Source organism: Aspergillus stella-maris (assembly GCF_047715825.1).
Source record: "Aspergillus stella-maris strain CBS 113639 unplaced genomic scaffold BDV14scaffold_9, whole genome shotgun sequence".
Lineage (NCBI taxonomy): Eukaryota > Fungi > Ascomycota > Eurotiomycetes > Eurotiales > Aspergillaceae > Aspergillus > Aspergillus stella-maris.
This window is the reverse complement of record NW_027396803.1, coordinates 548,531-567,346: the sequence shown is the minus strand read 5'-3', so window position 1 is coordinate 567,346 and position 18,816 is coordinate 548,531. Positions and strand designations below refer to the sequence as shown.

The 18,816-nt window shown below is 51.3% G+C and overlaps 6 protein-coding genes across 6 annotated transcripts; 2 read left to right on the top strand and 4 right to left on the bottom strand.

Moving 5' to 3' along the window:
* Positions 1-1,694: 1,694 nt before the first annotated feature.
* Positions 1,695-4,423, bottom strand: BDV14DRAFT_187858 (Het-C domain-containing protein; the record flags this gene model as incomplete). The annotated part of the gene is made up of 5 exons (XM_073770999.1): positions 1,695-1,875; positions 1,907-3,829; positions 3,885-4,043; positions 4,126-4,273; positions 4,327-4,423. The coding sequence occupies 5 exons, from the start codon at positions 4,421-4,423 to the stop codon at positions 1,695-1,697; spliced, it is 2,508 nt and encodes an 835-aa protein (XP_073631386.1).
* Positions 4,424-4,744: 321 nt separating this feature from the next.
* On the top strand, positions 4,745-6,031 carry BDV14DRAFT_154001 (phytanoyl-CoA dioxygenase family protein). The gene has a single exon (XM_073766639.1). The coding sequence runs from the start codon at positions 4,978-4,980 to the stop codon at positions 5,920-5,922; it is 945 nt and encodes a 314-aa protein (XP_073631385.1). The 5' UTR covers positions 4,745-4,977; the 3' UTR covers positions 5,923-6,031.
* On the bottom strand, positions 6,032-7,778 carry BDV14DRAFT_154000 (class I SAM-dependent methyltransferase). The gene is made up of 3 exons (XM_073766638.1): positions 7,325-7,778; positions 6,445-7,164; positions 6,032-6,386 (listed from the first exon to the last, which is right to left on the bottom strand). Exons 1-3 carry the CDS (start codon positions 7,361-7,363, stop codon positions 6,141-6,143), a joined length of 1,005 nt encoding a protein of 334 aa, XP_073631384.1. The 5' UTR covers positions 7,364-7,778; the 3' UTR covers positions 6,032-6,140.
* Positions 7,584-11,226, bottom strand: BDV14DRAFT_167977 (putative importin beta-5 subunit). The gene has a single exon (XM_073767772.1). The coding sequence runs from the start codon at positions 11,147-11,149 to the stop codon at positions 8,045-8,047; it is 3,105 nt and encodes a 1,034-aa protein (XP_073631383.1). The 5' UTR covers positions 11,150-11,226; the 3' UTR covers positions 7,584-8,044.
* A 2,214-nt stretch (positions 11,227-13,440) lies between these two features.
* Positions 13,441-14,253, top strand: BDV14DRAFT_187855 (putative mitotic spindle checkpoint protein (Mad2B); the record flags this gene model as incomplete). The annotated part of the gene is made up of 1 exon (XM_073770998.1): positions 13,441-14,253. The coding sequence occupies one exon, from the start codon at positions 13,441-13,443 to the stop codon at positions 14,251-14,253; it is 813 nt and encodes a 270-aa protein (XP_073631382.1).
* Positions 14,254-16,103: 1,850 nt separating this feature from the next.
* BDV14DRAFT_153973 (E3 ubiquitin-protein ligase RNF216) lies at positions 16,104-18,760 on the bottom strand. Its single transcript, XM_073766637.1, has 3 exons — positions 18,055-18,760; positions 17,746-18,002; positions 16,104-17,693 (listed from the first exon to the last, which is right to left on the bottom strand). Exons 1-3 carry the CDS (start codon positions 18,636-18,638, stop codon positions 16,438-16,440), a joined length of 2,097 nt encoding a protein of 698 aa, XP_073631381.1. The 5' UTR covers positions 18,639-18,760; the 3' UTR covers positions 16,104-16,437.
* Between the last annotated feature and the right edge of the window lie 56 nt (positions 18,761-18,816).

The following is an 18,816-nucleotide window of genomic DNA, read 5'->3' as shown; positions in this document are numbered from 1 at the left end:
CCTCGATTATGTCTCGAACTATGACGACCACCTCATGTGTCCGATCTGTCGTTGTCCCTTCGTTCGACCATTGCGCCTTGGATGCGACCACCTATTTTGTCAGACATGTTTGAACACTGCAATTCGAAGCTTTGCCGCTGGTCGAGACGACTTCACGTTCGGTGGCCACGGCCCTAGCTTTACTTGTCCCACCTGCCGCACTCCTACCGGCGATGTCTACCACAATGTTCCGCGGCTTTTGACCAATATGTGCGATGACCTTCCGGTGAAATGTCCGTTCTCGAGTGAAGGATGTGAAGAAATCGTGCCAAGGGGCCATATCCAGTCGCATGCGGACAAGTACTGCGCATACAAGTTAATGGAGTGTCCCAATCCCGATTGTGATCAGAGAACCCGGAAGAAGAACTTGAGTCCAGAGAATAGGTGCATGCATGAAATGCACAAGTGTCTGCGTTGCGACGTAGATATTATGGAGCAGGACTACGAGGTATGCTCTTTAGCTCACTTACTCTAGCGCAATCGCTAATTGGACGGTTTCATACAGGAACATATCAAAGCGCTATGCCCGAGTCTCAAAACAACCTGCCCCGATTGTCAGATTACCGTCTTCCGAAAAGCGCTTCGCGAACACATCGACGCTTGCCCCGAAGCATTCCACCCGTGCGCCGCATCCAAGTACGGCTGCCCTATAAAGTTGAAGCGCGCAGAACTAGGAACACACGAGCAAAGCTGTCCTCTTATTACAATAGGGCCATACTTTGAAGCTCAGAACTCGCGCCTAGACTCCATGGAACTAACAGTGCGCCATCTCCAGCAACGGAATGAAATCCTCGATGACGGCCTCGCCTCCATCCGCTCAACCCTCGTTGAATCGTCCCGCGCTTTCTCCGCCCATCAAGAAAACTCCAACTCTGACAACAATGATGTTTCTACGTCTCACAACGAACCCTCTCGATCAAATACTACAAGATCACCATCAAATGAAGCCGACTCAAACGCAACAACATACCTCCTATCTCTCCACGAATCTCTTCGTGAAGAAGTCGCTCAACTGTCTCACGCGATCTCAGACCTTGACGCTCGCGCAAGCATGGCACTCATGAACGAGACCCTCCGCCTCAAGGAGGAAATGACGCTCACAGGCGCCGCGGTGAATAGTGTCCGCATGCAAGTCCAATGGCTTATGAACCCACGGTTGCACCAGGGTCAACGGACGCAGAGTGCGAACAACTCGGGGACAGGGACGGGTGTCGGAGGTCCATCAAATAGCAATGCGCCTGGGCTGCTGAGACCGAGGCGGTTAAGTGATACAGGAAGAGAGGGCACAAAACTATAGCCGTTCCTGCTTTTGGACGGTGTGGAGTAAATCTGGCGATTTGGGATTGATGAAGGGATTAACGGAGTTCTGGTTTGCATGATACCATATTGAAAGAGGGCCTCGATACTAGGGCCATCTGCGCCTGGGCTAGGCTAACACTGTATATACCACACAACAAATAATGAATTAGCGTTTAATAATGACAGACCAAGCATAACAGCTAAAAAAAATGTCAAAACCCAATATCTAGACTTGGATAAACAGAACAAAACAAAACAAAACAAAGCATCCCTCCCACCATTCTATCCGCATCTGCCATCAACTCCGCATTTTCTCATCACTCATACTCATACTCGAACTAATATTCAACTCCTTCTCATATGCTTCGTACTTCGTCCGCAGTCGGCCTTGATTTAGTACCCATACCCACCACTATACCCCCCATCATAACCCCCACCATACCCATGCCCTTGCCCATGATGATGCGGATGATGATGTCCATGTTGCTGGTGCTGGTGGTGCTGATGATGCGGCTGTCCATAATCTTGCCCGTATCCCTGGGGAGGCGGAGGAGGAGGGGTATTATACCCCGAACCAGGCTGGCTATGGCCGTATCCATGATGCTGCTGTCCATACCCGTGTTGTTGTCCGTACCCGGCATCATGTCCATATCCACCAGATTGATACTGCTGCTGATGCGGTGGAGGTGGCGTGTGAGATGCCGAGTGGTGGCCGGAGTGGTATCCCGAGTGGTGCTGAGCTTGCGGCGGCGGTGTAATCGTACTGTGACTTTCCTCCTCACGCGAGGACCCGCCTAGTCCAAAAGCTGAGAGTTTGCTGCTGAGCTTGTTGATTCCAGGGATGGGGAGGGAGTTCAGTTGAGATTCTAGCTGGCCGGAGATTCTATTCCAGGGCATGCCTGAGCTCGAACTGGAATGGGAACTCTGTTGGTGCGAGCTTTGTTGATAGGAAGATTGATGGGAGGAGTACCCGTGGCTTTGGCTGTGGGAAGAAGAGCCACCGAGACCGGCACCAAGACCACCCAAGGCAGCGAAGCCGGATCCGCCTCCTGCTGTGCCGTGTGCGTGGGTTCCTTGGGCATGAGAGTGGCCGACTTGTCCGCCGTTGTTCTTGCCTGTGCGGACGCCCTCGGCGCTGAGGATGTCGTTGAGTTTGTGCCCGCGGTTTGGCGTGGCGTGGACCCAGCTTTGGACGGCTTCGAACATGGTCCTGTGTGCTTCGTTGTGCATGTTTCTGAGAGCAGGGTGGTGGAAGACCATGAGAGCATCGTGCAGAACCTGATCCTCGGAGATACTGATGTTCTCCCAGGCGTGGAGGACACGGGGCGCAACGTACTTGAGGATAGCCGAGGCGACGTGACCGGCGGGCTCGTTGAGGACGTTGGAGAAGTGGTCTTTTGAGAGCATGGAGTGGGTAGGGTCGTCGCAGCGGGGGTTGGTCCAGGGCTCGAATTGGTGTTTACCGGAGGACTCAATCACGCCAGAGGAGCCAGTTTGCAAGGACTTGGAGGCCGCGTTGATGATGGGGCGGATGAAGGGAGCGAGAAGAGACATGATGAAGATGGTCAATGTCTCGGTGATTTTCTCGACGAGGGCTTCAAGGCCGGGAATCTTCTCGATGATGGAAGAGATCTTCTTGACGACCTTGTCGCGGAATTCGAGGATAGGGTAGATCTTTGCGATAGTTGCTGCAGGGTCTTCTGGCAGTCCGGGGATCTTAGAGGGTGCACCAGAGCCGGATGGCGTGTTCGCCCTAGCTTGTTCGTCGAAACCGCGGCTGCTCTCAAAGTCGTCGAGTCCGCGAGAGGACTCAGCAGCGTAACCACTACGCGCACCGCTGTGCGTGTTCGCAGACTGCTGAGCTTCCGAGCGGCGCTTGAGCGCCTCAGCCTCAGCAACAAGGTCACCGCAACCAGGAACCTTGGTCAAAAGGCCAGTGAGAGAGTTCAGAGAGTTGGCGGACGAACTTGACTGAGCGTCTCCAAGGGCATTGTCCATCTCGTTGATCTCGGACTGAGTGAAGTGGTCGGTGGCCTCGCCAAGCACAGAGTGGAAGAAGTCAACCATACCGAATGTGCCCGTCACGAGTGGATAGACATGGTGACCGCGGACATTGATTTGGGTCTGGGTACCGGTGTGTGGGAAGACATCGTGGAAGCCCATTTCCTGGAGCGCAAGCTCACAGTAGTTGGTGTGCGCCGCGAAATCCTCCAACGTGTGAAGACCCTGGCCTAGGCATCGGAGTGCCTCGCAAAGGTCCTCCTCACTTCCCTTGCGGTGACCGCTGGTGTACAGTCTTCCATAATGAATACTACGAGCAAGACTGAACTTGATGTATGCCGCACTTGTAGCCCAGTCTCCTCTCTCGTTGGCGATGTAGTTCTTCATACCGGTTTCCGGGTCGATTTCAAGCTCAACGGGGCGGATGGGGCCTCGCAGGCGACCGTCATACTTCCGGGCATCTTCATTGTCGGCGTAGTCTTTGGGGTTGCTGGCGGTCAATTAGTTTCGGTATCGCACAAAGGTGCTGGCATAGAAATACGCACTCAATATGTTCCTCAGGCCGATAAACACCCAACCGATCAGCCGTAACCTCAAACTCAGCCGTCGCATAGCCGAAAGTCATGAACGAGAGAACCCAAACCAGCACGCGAATAGTATCGGCCGGGAGACTCTTGAGTGTACCGACATCCATAGCCTGGGAGCTGCAAGCAGAGAATATTAAGCATCAGCATAACCGCACAGCACCATCAAAAACCACGACATAGACAAGATAGAAGCACTCACTAATCCCTCAACCAATTTCCAAAATAAACCCGCTTGACCATATTCGACGTCCATTTGTGTCCCTTGATGAACGCAATTGTCTTGAGCATGTCTTCGATATCGCCATGGCGCCAGTTCTTGCCTTCGACTTTGGAGATTGATGCGATATCTGGATTTTTAGTTTTTCTAGCCCAAGATCGGAGAAATGTGGGAGTGACATACTGCCGGCGCCAAAAGCGTGCACTTGGCAGGGGAGCAGGAGCAGAAGAAGCCCCAGGGCGAGCAGGGTACTCAGACCCAGACTCATTCGTGGGGCCATGATTGATTGTGTCGCTCTTTTGTGTAATTAAGATCAAGCGATGCGATCGCGACTAGAAAAAGTGGAGGGGTTGCAACAGGAGGAAAAGAGCAAAGCTGAACTGAACTCACACGACCGGCGAAAGAGGATAAGATGACCTCACATGTTTCTGGATCCACCAGGCGCAGCGCATGATCCAGCCCTATACGGTACTGGGCTATAGCATGTGAATTATGCTTTCTTTTATTGATCTTGGAAGCTTAAGTCTCTGTTATTATGTACATATTTAATTAAATAAAAATATCATATATCTGCTAGTATTATACTGCACACAGCACACATATTGCCTGATATTTACTCCCCCCACTTCGTATCGCGCGGGGTAAACATACTACCTCACTCAGCGACCAGTACGACCGTAGCACTTACAAACTTCCCTTGTTTCACTTTTGTATATATTTCCAACTCCTTTCAATACCTTATATACCTATAATCTACAACTTTTTCTCTACTTCCGTTCTCTCCAACGATCACTCACAACCCAACAACCCACCCAACTCGATCTATCCACCGCAATGCCCTCCGAACACCTAACCTCCCTCCAAAAAAACGGCTTCGTCGTGATCCCCTCCCTCCTCCCCTCTTCCACCCTCAACAGCCTAAAAACCGCCTCTGAAAAATCCACAACAGCCGCCCGAACAGGCTCCTGGCCCTTCTTCCGCACAGTCCCCAAACAATTCCCTCCATGGCCAAAGGACGTCCCGCCCCCCGCATCAGAGGGCGGGATATGGGGTGTGCAGCACCTGCTGCATCCTGATATGCCTGGACGGGAGGAATTCGCGGGGTTTTATTTTAATGAGCGGGTTTTGGGGGTTGTTGAGGAGTTGTTGGGAATTGATAAGGAGAACAAGGAGGGTGGAGAGGAGCCGTTGGTCATGGAACTCTTCAACCTCCTCGTTGCACCTGAGAAGATTGATTTCGAATTGAGGTGGCATCGGGATGATATACCCTGGACTACAACGGCGGAAGAGGAGATTTCATTACTTGAGAGCAAGAGTCCCCATGGTCGACAATCGCACGCGCAATATAACTTCGCTCTGTGCGAAGATAGCTCGCTAGTCGTTATACCCGGTTCCCATCGGCGCGTGCGCACGGAAACAGAACGGAACGCAGATCCCTACGAGAGCTGTCTACCAGGCCAACTTGTCGTTGAATTGAAGCCTGGTGACGCGGTGTTCTACGATAGTAATATCCTTCACCGGGGCGTGTATAAGGCGAAGCCCGAGGATGGGAAGGAGAGTCGGCTCACGCTGCATGGGAGTGTCGGATTAAAGGGGATTGATGGATCTAATTCAGAGGAAAAGAAGGTTAGAGCTACAGCTGTTCTGCAGCACGGTGTTGGGGCTTGGGTGCAGAGGCCTGATGCGGCGTTTGAGATTGGGGGGAGGGCAGAGAAGATGAGGGCGAATCTTGTGGGCATGGGGAGTGGTGAGGGGGTTGGGTATTCGTTGCAGGGGTGATTCCGAGTCTGTTCTGATGTATATGGCTTTCTTTGATACAGATGATGCGTGTCTGTCTGTCTGTATGTACATGATGCATGTAAATACCAAGTGTTCTGAAGAATATATAGTAGCCTGCCCTTTTGCATTTTCCCATTGCTTTGCAGATTCAAAATCAAGATAAAAAAGATCAAAGATGCCGCCCGTGTCGTCGTAATCTATGCAAGTAAATTCGTCACTCATGATTGTTCACTCAGCGGCCGTTGCGCATAGACAAAGTAATAAAATACGTAGATATGGCAGGACGAGTTCAACGTCTCCCGCCGACACTTATCAACGTAGTCCTGCGCCTGCTCGTAGGTCCAGCCGAGTACTCTCGTAAACAGCGCTAACGAGTATGGCTCGATGGATTCAATGACAGCTATTTTGCTGACGCGACCGAGTTCTTTTAGGCGCGGGCTTTTGGGCCAGGAGCCTACTGGGCACTGGAAGCTGTAAGCATATGCACTGGCGAAAGGGGGAAAAGATGGGTGATTGATGTACCTTATATACATCCTCCGTAACATTCGTAAACCCAGCATTCCGCACCCACCCCGCAAGCGACGAAGCAATACCAACGCGCTTCCCAAACTTCTTGCTCGCCTCATCCAACCGCCTCCCTAGATCCAGTAACATTGGAGCACGCTCATCCGTCCCGTCATCAGAGCGCACGCAGGCCTCGAACTCCTGAAACTCCACCCACCCGCCGGGCCGGAGATGGTTGTACGCCTGCCGCATTAATCTCTCCCAATCGCCTATCCCACCGCCCATAGACCGCGCATGGATGTAGTCAAACTTTTCATCTTTGGGAAACGTCCAATCACTCTCAGCGTCATCAATGATGAAACTGCAGTTTGGAGGCGAGAAATTAGGTTGAATCGGGCTCAGATCAGTTCCGATGATTTCAGCTTCCGGGAAGTCCTCTGCTACGTCGAGAGCCCAGGTTCCTGTGCCTGTGCCTATGTCGAGGATACGTTTTGGTCGTGGTTGCTGGGATGCAAGAGGGGCGCGGTACAAGTCGCCACCTGTGATGAGCTTGAAAACATGGTGTGTGATTTCTAGGCGATCTTGCTCTTCTTGGTCGTTGGGGATGGGATATTGCCCGTAACGGTAGGCGTGGTACCGTCTGCCATTCTCGTAGTAGTAGTCCCTTACGCTGGATGCAAAGGAGAGACTTGAGTCTGCGGCTGAGTCGGCATCGTAGATGGAGTCTTCGTCGCTTGTCTGGGGGATATTAGTTGGTGTTTGTGGTGGTTTAATAATCAAGGGGCGGGGTGAGGGGATAAGAGGGGTACGGTAGTGGCCTGAGGTAGCGAAAGACCGAAATGGAGATACAATTGTGCTGGACAATCTCACCAATTTAAGGTGGTGAATTATGACTTACATCGACCTGAATATGCTCATGGAAGTTGGGTGGCGGCATGCTCCGAGACCAACGATTGGAGGTTTCTAAGAAGAACGAAGGAAAGCACCGAGACCCAAGCTGTCAGGATGCGGAAAGGATGAAGAAGGGGGATTGATGATGGACTGGAGTGAGATACGAGGAAAGGCGGGGATGATAGCAGCTAAGAGTAATCATGAAAGAAGTTGTAGATCAAAAAAAGGGAAAGTGGTGGTCCCGAGACTGAGGACTTGGGTCATTTTGACCGCTGCGGTGGGATCGCTGAGCTGCAGTCTTAGCGTTGTTTGAGCGATATACACTTTATCATTGCCAGCTCTCGTACCACTGCTGCATGATACCTCAGAAGTGATGTGTCATGGCTGTAGTATTTGTTGACTATGTCCCTCCATATTATTATTTGAATTCAGCCTGGAACTCTGGATTTATTCGACAACAAGACGGTCCAGTTCTCTATAACAAGCCCCGCAGAGCCAGAGCCACTTTGTCGGGTGCAGATGCAGAAGGGGCCCAGACCCTGTTGCAAGCCCTCATAGGCCAGAGCCCGCGATAGATCGCGCTGAGGCCTCTCCAGCTGTCTGTCTGCCTAAACCTTAACACTGCCTTGGTTCCAAACAAAATACTTGCTAAAGTCGTGTAATCCTATTCTATCATTATGTATGAACTATTCACATCAAAACTGGAATCTCATTATTCGTCGTCACCTCAGCCCAAACTGCGAAGCTTCTCCTGCTCGTCTGGCGTCAACGCAGCAAAGATCTGCTGGAACTCGGCCTTTGTCGACGCCATGCGGAAGAAGTCTGACAGGAATGACTGTGTCTCGTCGTCTCGCTTGCGCACTCCAAACACGCTCTCAGTACCGCCCTCGCCGAACGACATCAATTCTTGCTTGGTGACACCAAGGCTCAGATCGAGAACATTGTCGGGCACATCCTCCCACTCGTCGTCCTCGTCGCTGCCTTCTTCCTCGAGCGCTGCCGCTGTCGCTGCGTCAATCTCCTTATTTCCCGAGGCTGCCGCCAGCTCTTCCACAAGGACCTTGACAATTTTCAGGGGTGCTGATACAGTTGTGTAACGGTCGGGATTGGCGCGAGCCTGAGATCGAGTCTTGATCCGCCCGGTGTCCTGGACAATGAGATCTCCCTTGACCTGCACCTGAGCCACTCGGGGGTCTTCCAGATTGTAAAGAGTTGTCAATGCGATGATGTTTTGCTTGATCTCGTCATATCCGGCAAAGTTGACCGAGTTCTCCAACCATTTGCTCAACACAATGGGCAGTCCACTTTGTCCGTTGATGTCGACCTGCGCAAGGAAGTCGACCACTTCGCGCGCGCTGATGAGCGTCAGCCGAGCGAAAACGAGGATCAGACTCTGAATAAACTGAGCCTTTTCGGCAGTGACAAGGCGCCGTGCAACAGCTTCAAGAAGCTGCGGGAGGTACGGGCCAAGGCGCTCAGAGCCCGCCTTTTCAACCAACTCCGCAGCAAGCTGACCGACTTCCGTTGCAGCATGGTCATCGACGGAGGGGCCAAGCAGGCGATCGATGATAATCAAAACGACCTCAATCGCCTCTTTGCCGCTCTGCGGGTCACGCCACGCGACAAACTGGTTAAAGTCGTGAGCCAGAATATGTCTGACAGCTTCAGTGGCAGGGCGGATAAGCTCGGCGTCAACCGAATCAAGCAGCAGTCGGTTCACCTTTGGCATAACAGTCTCGACAAAGCCGGCAGGCAGGGGTTCAAGAGCTCTCTCTGTCAAAGCTCGTAAAAGATCCGCGGCAAAAATGCTCAATGCCACTTCCTGCGTCATGTTTCCAACATCAATAGCGCCCATGATCGAAGGAAGGACCTTCTCGCACAAGCGGACAAAAGAGTCGGCGCCTTGGTCCGAAATCTGCTCAGTGATATCCTCAAAGGCCTCCGTGACGGTCATGGTGAGCTGGAAGTTTGTAGCACCGTTGCTAGCAATATTGAACAGTACGTCCAGAGCTGGAGAATCAAGCACTATGCTTGGGTTGACCATAACCGTATCCCTCAAGGTTTCGGCGAGGGTAACCTTCAAGTCGTCGGTGTCAGACGACTCGCGGAGGTCGTGGGCGGAGACGAAGTCAGAGATTGAGGACACGATCGACGGTTGAAGGGGAATAGTAGTGCTGCTAGAAAGCGAAGGCAGGAGGTCCTGTAGTGCGCGGAGACAAGCCACCCTAACAACTTCCGCTGGATCTTCAGAGATTGCCTTCAGAGTTGGCTGAAGGTAAGCGTCCCCGACATCCGACACTTGTGCTAAGACCCCCGCAACCAAGTAGCCGCGCGCTCGCAGCAACTCTTGTTCCTGCTGAATTGCGAACTGGACAAAGTTGCTGAAACCATTGGCGAGCTCGGGAGAAATATCCTTTCCAACCTCGTGCATATCTCTGAGAAGATAGTTGAGGAGGAAAAGCGACGATTCACGGGTCTTCCACGTAGCCGAAGCATCAGAGAAGACGCCGTTCAAGAACGCGAGAAGACTTTGGGTTGTCGCATCTCTGATCCAATCTCCGAGCTTAATTACCAAATCACCGCTGCAAGTGCGAGGGGTATAGTTTGCTGTGACAGAGGTTTCTTCGGAAAGGAAAAGGTTGACGTCGATATCCCAGAGGCCCTCTTCCTCAGAGGTGATTTGGGCATAGGAACCGGCCAGCTTAAGAATCTCCGGCAACCAACCAGCAGTTACCCCAGTCTGGCCGGCATTCTGCAGCTGCTGTTGCAGTTCGGCTTTGACTGGTGGCGCTTTGAGGAGACTCTGAATGAAATCCAGCTCCTCCAGAACCAAAAGGTCCAGCGTATACGGAAGTCCATCGACGTCAAGGAGTCGGCCCTGGCGTTCATCTTCAATGAAAAATTGATGATATGTGGCCTGGACATTCGTAAGCTCTCCCCAGATAGCGGCGAAATAGGCCGGGCTCTGGGGGACTAGGAGACCAGGGAATATCATCCGAATCTTCATCAAAGTCTTCACGACTTGCAATTTCAAACCAATGGTACCTCTCCATTGTGAGGGTACCTCTGTATCCTTGGTATCTTCCTGCTCGCTCGGAGTTTGGGGCAGCGGAGCCTTGAGCGTTTCGATGAAGTAAGGAGACCACCCAGTGAGAACTTCGTCCATGAACTGCTTGACGGCCACCTTGTGCTGCTCTAACACCATCTCCAGAGTATCAAGACACGAACGGAAGACTGCGACAGCCAGTGCCCTCAACATTGGCTTTCTCGACTCGTTGGTGGCCACGTTAAACAACGTGCTGACGAGGTCTCGGGCGACGCTGAAGAATTGCTCTTCGTTGAAACCAGTGTCCACCAGATCCAAAAGCACCTTTAAGGCACCGTGCAGCGCACCGGGCGTGCTGTTGGTGTCATTGATGATCCGCAGCAGTGCAGGGAGTAGCTCCGGCCATTGCTCAGGGTAGTCGGCGCTGGCGATCTTGCTGACGACGAAACTCGCTCCAGACTTGACCTTGCGCTCGGGGACTTCGATAATGGTAGCCAAGTCTAGAAGAGCTTGTCGGATCTGTGCTTTGTTGACATTGTTGACGAGGATTTGGCCCTTAAATTCATCAAGATTCGGCGACCACCCCGCGGTGATAAAAGTACGCAGGACCGAGAGGGCGGATTGGCGAAGATTGGTAGGGACGGAGTCATGGGAGGCAATGGCTGAGAGCGAGAGGGGGAAGTTTTCGTTTGAGTAAAGGCGAAGTATATTGAGCTCGGCAGCCTTTCTGGTATCCGCGACTGGCGACTGCGTGTCGGCGAGGAGGGTCAGGAGCTCGTGCTCCATGATGAAAAGGACGACGTAAAGAAAAAAAGAAAAAAAAACAAAGTCAATGAAGTCAAGAAAAGGGTACCAATCTGCCGAGAAGACGGCTTGGTAGGAAATGGATTGTATCACAACAGTGGGCCACAGGCACCAGACTACTATAATTCTCCAGACGCGGTCGTTTAGGGAGAGCGCGACAATTGCCGTGGTATCGCGTCGAGAGGGGCAGCGGTTGAGGCGGTGAGCATCCCCACCTGGTAGGTACTCCTGCATAGGGCAGCGCCGCTTTACATTCCACGGTTCCTCTGCAAAGAGGATCAAGCAGGCTTGGAGATCATAGGGATGATTATTTGAAGAGACCTTGGTTGAGGTGTCAATGTTCTTGTTGATCGGAATATCCACATATCTTTCTATTTTTGAGGATTCTGGAAGAAAAGGCCAATATTCCATGAAACGTTCGATCCCCCTGCAAATCAAGGGCCACTCGGAGAAAGTGCATACGTAGTAGGCTCATACGAGCCCTACGGAGAGTGCCTCTTCAGAGCCGTACATATCGTACTTTGTACACTCTGCGTTGGGGTGACTCTATTAGTACTAGGGAGGGGCAGAGTGGCAGCCACTTTTCCGCTTTGGGAACACATGCCACCACGCCACGAACTGCCCAATAACAAACAGCTCGCGCCATGACTGCTGGTGATATATGATGGAATTATAAGGCCAGCCCCCATGAAGCCTTGCCACGGCAGGCAAGTATAAGGCAGTTGCAATATTATTGCAGGTCAAGGCCATTGGATGAAGGAATGCTTCTGCAGATCAGAGCGTCCCGGTGGAAGGCCAGGGCAGGGTCACGGATTTGTTTGGTCTCTCCAGTCAGCAGGGGCAGGCAGTGTGGAGCCCTCTAAAGCGGAAGGATTTGCCTTGGGTTGGGTTAACCTTTTTGCTGTGAAGACGGGGAAGGGGAGAGGCTGAGACATGGGGACGACAGGGTGGGATAGTGATAGGATATAGGCAAAATGGCACTCTGGATAGTGCACTAGAGACAGGAACTAGAATAATAATGGTGAAATAAGGTGGACAGTGGTTAAAGGATTATTATTGTATAGGATCTGCGCACGTACCACGTGACGGGAGCCATCGTGACTTGGACTTGGGTCTCTGGTTTCCACTCTCGGACCTGACGACGACGACGACTCACGACTCAGAGAGCTCAGAGAGAGCGCAGTTCCCCTCCAGCCTGTCTGTCGCCTCTCTCGTTTGTTCCAATTTCTCCCTTCCTCTCTCTTTCCCTCTCTCCTCTCCTCTCTTTCTCTTTTCTCTTCCTTTGGCCCTCTTTGCCTCTCGCTTTCTCGCCCAGCCCGAGTGCAGCTCCCCCGGCTATCTCGGCCTTCTGCTCCTCTCTACCTTCTTCCTTAACCCACTCATTGCCCACCTATCTGCACCCTGACTACTACTGCCCTTCCCTCTTCCCTCCTCCCACCCCAAGAATTGGTTCCTTGTTTTCTGTCTTTCCACAGTTCCTCCTCTCCCCAGACCCAGAAAAAAAAATAAAAAAAAGAAGAGGCACCCTCCCCTTAAACCCTTTAACCCAAAGTATTTCTAAAGCCAGCAAAAAAAGGTTTTCAGGCACAAAATACTCCGAGGGAGAGGGGAGACACATTGGCTTAACTGTCGACCACCTTAATAATAATCATTACACACGAGCCGGATTACAGCATCAGCGTCATCCTTCCCGTCTACCGTCGTCTTCGACACTCACAGTCCTTCTTTTAATCCCACTCGATTTTAATCAAAAAGTCAACTTCGATCACATCGACTTATACCCCATCGACACGACTCGACACGAACGCTACGACCTGACCAGACCCATGCTTTGAGGTTCCGTTGTTCGTTTCCCCCTCCACCCAACGTATGTAAACCTCTCCCCTCTCGCTTCTCGGGATTCCTGCACTGTTGCAATTTGCATTTCAGCCATGTGGTTATGATCTTGTTGCCTTGATCTTCTTTTTTCTTTTCTTTTTCCGTTCGGTATACACACATCACGTCATTTGTTAGGCATTTCTGTGCCTCCCCGCTCCACCGCTCTTGCCGGAGTCTGTCCACTTCCACCACTCCAATAACAAAATTCATCCTAACAACAACAAAACACGTATTGACTCTTCTTCCAACAAAAGGCAGAGCGATGATTATCCTCAGGGTGGAACAATCAGTTTCTCCAAGATCGCGACTACTCTATCTCTCCCGTGTCCCCAACGATTCCGGAGCCATCGGCGGCGATGCCTATAGCCAGTGAGAGCACCACCACGACGGCAACCATGACCACATTTTCTGCCCCGGTCACCGCACCTCGCACTCCTCATAACCAGGCTGCGTTGGCCGCTTCTTTCACAAATTTCCTCACCGTCTCCGTACACCAGATCCTATTCCTCCGATCGGTCTACCCGCGAGCGACTTTCCTACCCGTCAGGGCATACAATTATCCCGTCAGACAGTCCCGCCATCCCAAGGTCTGTGACTACATAAACGACGCTTCGATTGCCGTCGGAACAGAAATTCTAAAAGGCACAATTACGGCTGTCAGCATTATTATTTCATCTCTTCGCACAAATCAGCCCCTCGAGCGATATGCCTTTGATCTGTCAGGTTTTCCACGCGTCCCCCCAGGGGAGGTGCATACCACCTTTGAAGACAGAATGGACGATTCCTCGATCGGCGTCCCACCTACATCTCAAACGGTCGATCTCGAAGCGCAATTCCGTGCTTGTCTTGCGAGACTCGCATCCGCATGCGCCCGATTGACCCCCTTACCCCGTGATGATGAATTCAGCTTTACCGTCTGCATCGAGGTCTGCGAAGACGCACTACCTCCTGCGGGGACCACAACAGAAGAACAGACCTGGATTGTGGCGGAACCAGGCAAGGTTCATCTCCGATCATGTTCGGCTCCATATTCCGTCTCGAAAATGAGAAACGGAGAGCCGCAACAACCGCCTCCGAGAGTGTCGAACGGCCGTGCCAAGACAGTACCGGTGCGTCGGGTAGAAGCCGGCGAGCTCCGTCTGGAGCTATGGGTGGAAGAGGCGCGGCAGAAGTTCAATGAACCTCCGGATTCAGAACATCCGCCATGAATGAATAAATAAACAAGACTCGCTGCTCATGTTTCTCTTGCCTGTCTAGTCTCTTTTACTGTGGAGCATTTGGGGGTGCTTCGTTTTTTTACCATTTTTAACCTCATTATCCTCTTGTTTTAGCGTGACCAATGATCGAACATATATGATGGATGAAGAAATTCTGGTATCGTCGTCCAAGGAGTGGTGCAAATACTTATATAAAATGGGGAGCGGACGAATTTTGGGACTCGCATGGCATTTACATAGATCAGGTTCATCATCTCTTTCATTTTTCGCCGTTTTCATTATTTATATCCACAGCTCTCATGTCAACGTTCCTTACGTCTTTTATCTTTCCATCTTTCCATCTTTCCATATCCTTATCTCTTCTCTTCTATCTCTCCTCTTCTTCTTCTCCACCCTTTTCATCTTTCGTCTTCTCCTTTCTCCTTCCATACCACTTCCTGTATTCTGGTCTCGTCGGAGTTTCTTATACGGTTCCTAGTTCCTCCTAGCAAATACAATTATCTAGCGCTAGCTACAACCCTCCTTGATCTTTGCCGATGTTCTCAGAGAAACAAGCTTCCGACACTCAACGGGCCGAGATCTCTTGTGCATCACTCTCGGACATCCTTCGCACGCGACTTCTTGCGGTTAATAATCAATTAGTTCGTCTTACTACTTTACTACTTTTTCGGACATTGGTTGCCGCAGCCTGTAATTGGAACCAAGTTAAGGTCACGAGGGGATAGATAATCGATTAGATCAGACCAGGGCAGCCCTGGGAGGAATACACGAAGAACAGGGATCAGTACTATCAATAACCTCACTAACAAACCCTACTACACAAACACAGTGTTTATTCGACTGAAACTAAGGATCTAGAAACCTGGATCGGATAGGATCGCCCGACCTGCCTCCAAGCGAGACATCACAAACCAAAGGCAACAAAACAACCCCTCACCTTCAGTACCTGACTACAGCAGTGGACACCAGACAACCTACCTACTGTGGAACAGAGTCAGACCTACCCCTCCAATTCCACATTCCATAACCTTCTTCCATCTACCTTACCGTACTTTTTTCTACTTTAACTTACCCCTCCAGTCCGCCGAAACTAACTAGACCCATCGGCGAAGAGCACTGGAATGACGTAACGTGACTAAGAATTTCTCCGGCGGCGGCTAGGTAAGGTGGTAGGCAACCCGGTTGTTTTCTCCTCGGGCGGCGGGTGGTTCCCCGGTGCCTGAAAGTGAAGTGCCCTTGTCTTCACTTGTGGGTTGGTTGGTGAGGTTGCTCCTACAGCGTATTCATTCTTCAGGTTGTCTTTGATGGACAGGGTACTTGGTAGGTGAGTGGTAAGTATACCTAAGGTGAGATTGGATGGCTCTGATTATACGACTTGAAAGGCAAAATACTGGAAAGCATAAACGGGTTCCGGGTAATATGTATTGTTTTCCGAAGAAGTTATCATGCCCAATAGATGTAGTGCCCAAGTGTGAGGGCACCAGGTACTCCATAAATGAGAAGAACATGGAATGCAGATTCAGGAAATAACAATGTAGTAGGTAATAGGTGGATGATAAACACAGTCTTCAAAGACGCCCAAAGACCAGCCAGAAGCCGTTCCTTCCTATTTCATCGGCTGTTCCAACGCGCCTTCCCAATGTATATTCCATGCACCAGGCAGGAGCGACCGGTCGGTGGCTTCTTCCTCGTTCAGCTATGAAGAAGTCATGCCTTCCCAGAAAGGTGCTCCAGGTACAGGTTCTATCGTAGGGCAAGAACGACCAAAGATTCGTACCATCCTCAATCGAAGTGGCTTCTGATACTGTTAATTGATGTTTTTGAACCGAGTTGTGGAGGGTAAAAGAAAGGAAGACATAGAGAACTCATTCCGCGAAGTACCGTAGCTCGACGGTGAGGTTTTGGCATTTGACGATTTGATGAATGCCGAAAGAATAGCCCAGACGACGAGGATGAAGAAGAAAAGGGATGGTTAAGTGATGTGAAATGATGAACGGCAGATGGGACTAGAGGGTGGGTGCTCTCTGGCGTATATGGCGGAAAGTATGTGAACCTCCAACAATCAAGCAAATGAGATCGAATCTCTTGTCGGCAAATACGAAGGGCGCATCAGATCTCTGTGCAGTAAGGGGACTCACAGTACCGGCGGACGTCCTGAGGAACCCATGATGGTGCTCAATAAGGACCGCGTTGCGCAGGATCGTAAGGAGGGAGATAGCTGCCCTGATACAATCCCACGTGGTGTCCAGCATGCGGCTGTCGAACTATGGGTGGCTGGAAGGGGAAGTTGCGATTAACCCACTGGTCTTCTAGCAAAGCTGGCAGAGCAGGGATATTGGGTTGAGAGTTGCGAATTGCTGCCGGGGCCGCTGCTCCCCAGAGTTGAGGCGCCGGGACAAATCCTCCAGCTTGGGCAAGGAGAGCTGGGGGAATCTGCCCATTCAATGCATTTCCAAAGTAAGCGTTCGCACCAGCAAACGCATCATCGTAAGGGTTCAGGCCAGGGCCCCGAATGTTCGGTGCGCCTCCAGGAAGCTCCATATCTCCCATGGGGTCAAACTGAGCTCTGGGTATGCTGCGCGGCTGTGTCTTCTGCGACTTACTTGGTCCCACTCGAATCTGTTCTTCGGTGATGTCGGGGTTCTCTGCGAGAATCTTGTCCATGGCCTCTCTTTCAGCTTTTTGAATTTCTCTACTGTCACGTTGCGGCTGATCTTCCTGACGACAACCGCGTCCAAAATGGTTATATAACTCCTTGCTGATGTCCTTCTGGCATAAGTAGCACATGTACGTTCCGCATTTGGTGCAGTACATTTTGTTGCATCCATCCGCCTTGATAATTGGCAGCTGACACCTGGGACAGTTCCGGATGAGTGCCTTGCTCATTGCTTCCTCCACCTGATGGCGTTCCGAGAGTCCTTTGTCCTTTCGGTTTTCTTCGCAGGACATAGGAATGTGACTCTTCTCTTGGCATAGACGGCAACTAACAGCTTTGCAGGACGAGTTCTCGCAACGAAATTCCTTATCTTCTTCCACAGGTGGCAGCACTGCCTTGTATGAACAGAAGGGGCAATCCTCGAGACCCTCTAGACCGGCAAGTCGAATCTCGTCTTCTTGTTGTAGGGAGTCGAGCTTGTTCATGATAGCAGAACCCAGAACTTCTCTAAGCAAAGACCGGTTAAAAGCAGCCTGGCAGCCACTGACGTCGAAGCATTGCAGTTTATACTTCATGATTCCGATTTGAGTATCCGCTATTCTGCGGACGCATGTGTAGCAGAAGAAATGGAGATCTTCACCTTCACAGGGGAGGCATCGGTTCGCCGGGACGTCGCCATAGCAGCACTGGCACTCGACCAGATTGCCAGTGCGTACGTGCTCTTCTTCGTTGATTCTTTCAGCCTCCTCTTCATCTTTCTTTTTCCGTACAGCAGCTACGATGAGTACGTCAGCTATGTTTGCCTGTTATTCAAGTGAACCACTCACCATCTTGTCTGTAGATCTTCTTCTTGGCAGCCTCAAGCTCGCGGGTGATAAGGTCATGAAAGGCTGCGTGGACCGCCGGACCTGCTGGTTTGGTCCGATTGTTTTTTAGCTTTGTATAAGGATTCGTCTTTCGGCCAGCGCGGTTCTCATCTGCGTGAAGAGCTAGGTAAGTGTGGTAAAGGCGGTCATTGTTCGCGAGCGCTTTCCGGAGGTGCGGTATGGGGATATGCAGAAACTCATTTGCTAACGCAGCGAGCCTGGTCAGAATGAATTAGCAGAGTCGAAAACCATCAGGGTCTAGATACTTACGCTGCGTGGGCGTATGGCTGGCTCCTGGTTTGTGTCGCTGTTTTGCTCATCCAGTCATCCTCGCCCTCGCTGGAGGCTTCCCTTTTCCGTTTTGCCTTTTCGCTATCTTGTTTAGGGTAAGACTTTTGGTCGAGAATCTCCTCATAAATGGCATCTCTGGCTATGGCCAATCCAAAGCCAGCCTCCACTATGTCAGCGCTTATCGACAGGGGATTCTTATGGCGAGCTATTAGGCCCTGGACGTAAGTATGGCTGATACCAGGGAACATATCAAGGACTTGCGGTAAGAGTGATTCGGCTGGGTCCGTTACCGGGGCTTTTTTAGTGGCATCTACTAGAAAATCCGAGGCACCAGGTCCAAGGTTTGGAAGCAATTCTGAAGGTGATTGGGCATGGGTGGTTCCTTCTGAGCCGCCGACTCTCGGTTTCTTGGGATTCCTGCTTGTTGTGTTTCCCGCAGGATCATCGAACTCCGGCCATCCATCATCTGGGAGAGACTCGAACTCGTCAGAGTCAGATATGAGATTGACGCCACCATCGGAGTCGTATGAGTCTGATGACGAAACGTAAATTGGGTTGTTCATATCGGATTGGATCTCAAGGGAGAAAGTCCAATCGCTGGTTAACAGAGGGTAGGGAATTGAACCGTGCTGGCGGGACACTGCTGGATGCTAGAGGAAGACAAGGAGTGCGGGACCATGGGCTTTATGACAGACAAGAGGTGAAAGAAGTCTGCGATTCACGGTACAGGACAATGAGGAG

Coding starts and splice junctions, on each gene's coding strand:
- BDV14DRAFT_154001 (XM_073766639.1), top strand. CDS start 4,978: ATGCCCTCCGAACACCTAACCTCCCTCCAAAAAAACGGCTTCGTCGTG.
- BDV14DRAFT_154000 (XM_073766638.1), bottom strand. CDS start 7,363: ATGCCGCCACCCAACTTCCATGAGCATATTCAGGTCGAT. Junction 7,165..7,324: donor ATGAGCATATTCAGGTCGAT/GTAAGTCATAAT, acceptor AATATCCCCCAG/ACAAGCGACGAAGACTCCAT. Junction 6,387..6,444: donor TTACGGAGGATGTATATAAG/GTACATCAATCA, acceptor TACAGCTTCCAG/TGCCCAGTAGGCTCCTGGCC.
- BDV14DRAFT_167977 (XM_073767772.1), bottom strand. CDS start 11,149: ATGGAGCACGAGCTCCTGACCCTCCTCGCCGACACGCAGTCGCCAGTC.
- BDV14DRAFT_153973 (XM_073766637.1), bottom strand. CDS start 18,638: ATGAACAACCCAATTTACGTTTCGTCATCAGACTCATACGACTCCGAT. Junction 18,003..18,054: donor CAGCCATACGCCCACGCAGC/GTAAGTATCTAG, acceptor CATTCTGACCAG/GCTCGCTGCGTTAGCAAATG. Junction 17,694..17,745: donor GAAGATCTACAGACAAGATG/GTGAGTGGTTCA, acceptor TACTCATCGTAG/CTGCTGTACGGAAAAAGAAA.